Here is a 1,741-nt window from a genome sequence, read left to right on the forward strand (position 1 = left end):
GTGTTGAGTGTCAGTAGGAGTGGAGACGAGAGAGACTGATGCACTATGATGAATATCAGATGGGCTGAAGAAGACAAGAGCATGTCCTTTTATCAGAGGCTTTCCTCATGTTGGCTATCCATCTTCCACAACTTATAATTAAATGAGAGAACTGACATCAGAGATGCTGAATGTTGCTCATTAAGACTTTATTTATAGTTTATGCCCTGAAACAAAATCAGATTAGCACATTGCAAAAAATATTGAATGATATTGTGTAACATGAAAGAGCACATCGAGAGTATTACTACACTTATTACATCATTCTCATCAATTACAAGCTTTTATTTTTTTATTTTTGCAGTGAGGTCCGAAGCTTACTATACATATATGTATCTTCAGTACAATGGCCTCTTATATGTCACATGATTAAGGAAAATTAAAGTCTTCATATTTTGACACCTTCCAAGTAAACATTCTTATGGCAATAATACCAAATGACAACAATTTTGATTTTTAAATAATAATAATAATAATCCAATATACCTTGTCAATAACATGTGGATAAAAGCAAGTTCTGCCATACAATTTCTTTTTTCATCCAATATAAATAATACGTCAGAGCATCAGTCAGAGCAGAAACAATCCATTCTTGCAAACCTCAATTGTGACTTGATAGAAAGCAAAAGGTTATTAAAGAAATATATTTAAAATATTAAATACATTTATAAGAATATTTAAAATTCACAGTGAAAGATGTAACTACAATGTGCAAAGTATCATAAGTATCACTGCCACTTCACATTGCTCAAATAATAACAGATGACAACATCAGAGACTTTGACTGATGGGCCTCAAAAGTCGGTTTACTAGCAGCGTTGTGAATTCTCCTAAAAGAAAAGCCATTCAAACATTATTAAAATATCTACATAATTTGGTATGCATTACACTAAAGACAACTTACCACAGTCTGTGCAAAACAAGGCTGACCACGAACAATACCACCACCATTAAAGCAGAGATATATATCAGTAGGTAAAACAGTTGATCTGGTAAACAAAGATGATACGTTTAATTACATCAGCAATAATGTAATGAAAAAGGAAAAGTGCATTTTAAGTAAGTCAACTCACCACTCAACCATTGCTGCTTAATGCTTGATTCACTGGTTGGTCGCTGCCCATTGCTTGAATCATCAAATTGTCCATGTCGGACATTTTCACCACTTAACCACTGCTGCCCAGTGCTTGTTTCACTGGTTGGCTGTTGCCCAGTGTTTAATTCAGAGGATTCTCCTCCATGTCGGAAATGTTCTTTGGTCCCTGACAGCTCTATGATTTGAATGGTTACATCAGAATACATCAATCAGAATGAGACTACCCAAATGCACAGTAGTTAAACTGGCCAACAACCTTTTAATTTGTGAAAGTACTTACTGAAGAGGGACTTGTCTTGGAAAATGTGTTTCAGCTCATTGCACTTATATTGATCATGATGATGTAATCCATCACAAGTGCATGGATGATGAAGTATTGAACCCATTGTTTCCACAAATGCCACCCTGCATTGGAGGTCGTGCCCAAGAAAGAAGTCGGGGTCCAGACGACTTAGCCATTCACTGGTCGTATCATACGCAGATTCCTTTTCCCCAAAACATTTGGACAGGTACCTGCTAAATGTCTGCCTGTGAACAGTAAAGAGTTGTTGTTTTATCAGCAGCAGTCTGTATAAATTTTTGGTGCCAGTGTTCCCACAATGCCAC

The 1,741-nt window shown here is 36.1% G+C and overlaps 1 protein-coding gene across 1 annotated transcript in view; it reads right to left on the reverse strand.

Moving 5' to 3' along the window:
- Positions 1 to 787: 787 nt before the first annotated feature.
- Positions 788 to 1,741, reverse strand: part of LOC107577651 (GDNF family receptor alpha-like) — a 1,763-nt gene continuing 809 nt past the window's right edge. The window contains exons 2-5 of the mRNA XM_016263702.1: positions 1,416 to 1,663; positions 1,113 to 1,310; positions 944 to 1,028; positions 788 to 869 (exon numbers count right to left, since the gene is read on the reverse strand). Coding sequence (XP_016119188.1) covers positions 788 to 869; positions 944 to 1,028; positions 1,113 to 1,310; positions 1,416 to 1,663 — 613 coding nt within the window. The remainder of the gene's footprint in view (positions 870 to 943; positions 1,029 to 1,112; positions 1,311 to 1,415; positions 1,664 to 1,741) is intronic.

Source organism: Sinocyclocheilus grahami, unplaced genomic scaffold, assembly GCF_001515645.1.
Source record: "Sinocyclocheilus grahami isolate Dianchi unplaced genomic scaffold, SAMN03320097.WGS_v1.1 scaffold6744.1, whole genome shotgun sequence".
NCBI classification, from domain to species: Eukaryota; Metazoa; Chordata; class Actinopteri; order Cypriniformes; family Cyprinidae; genus Sinocyclocheilus; species Sinocyclocheilus grahami.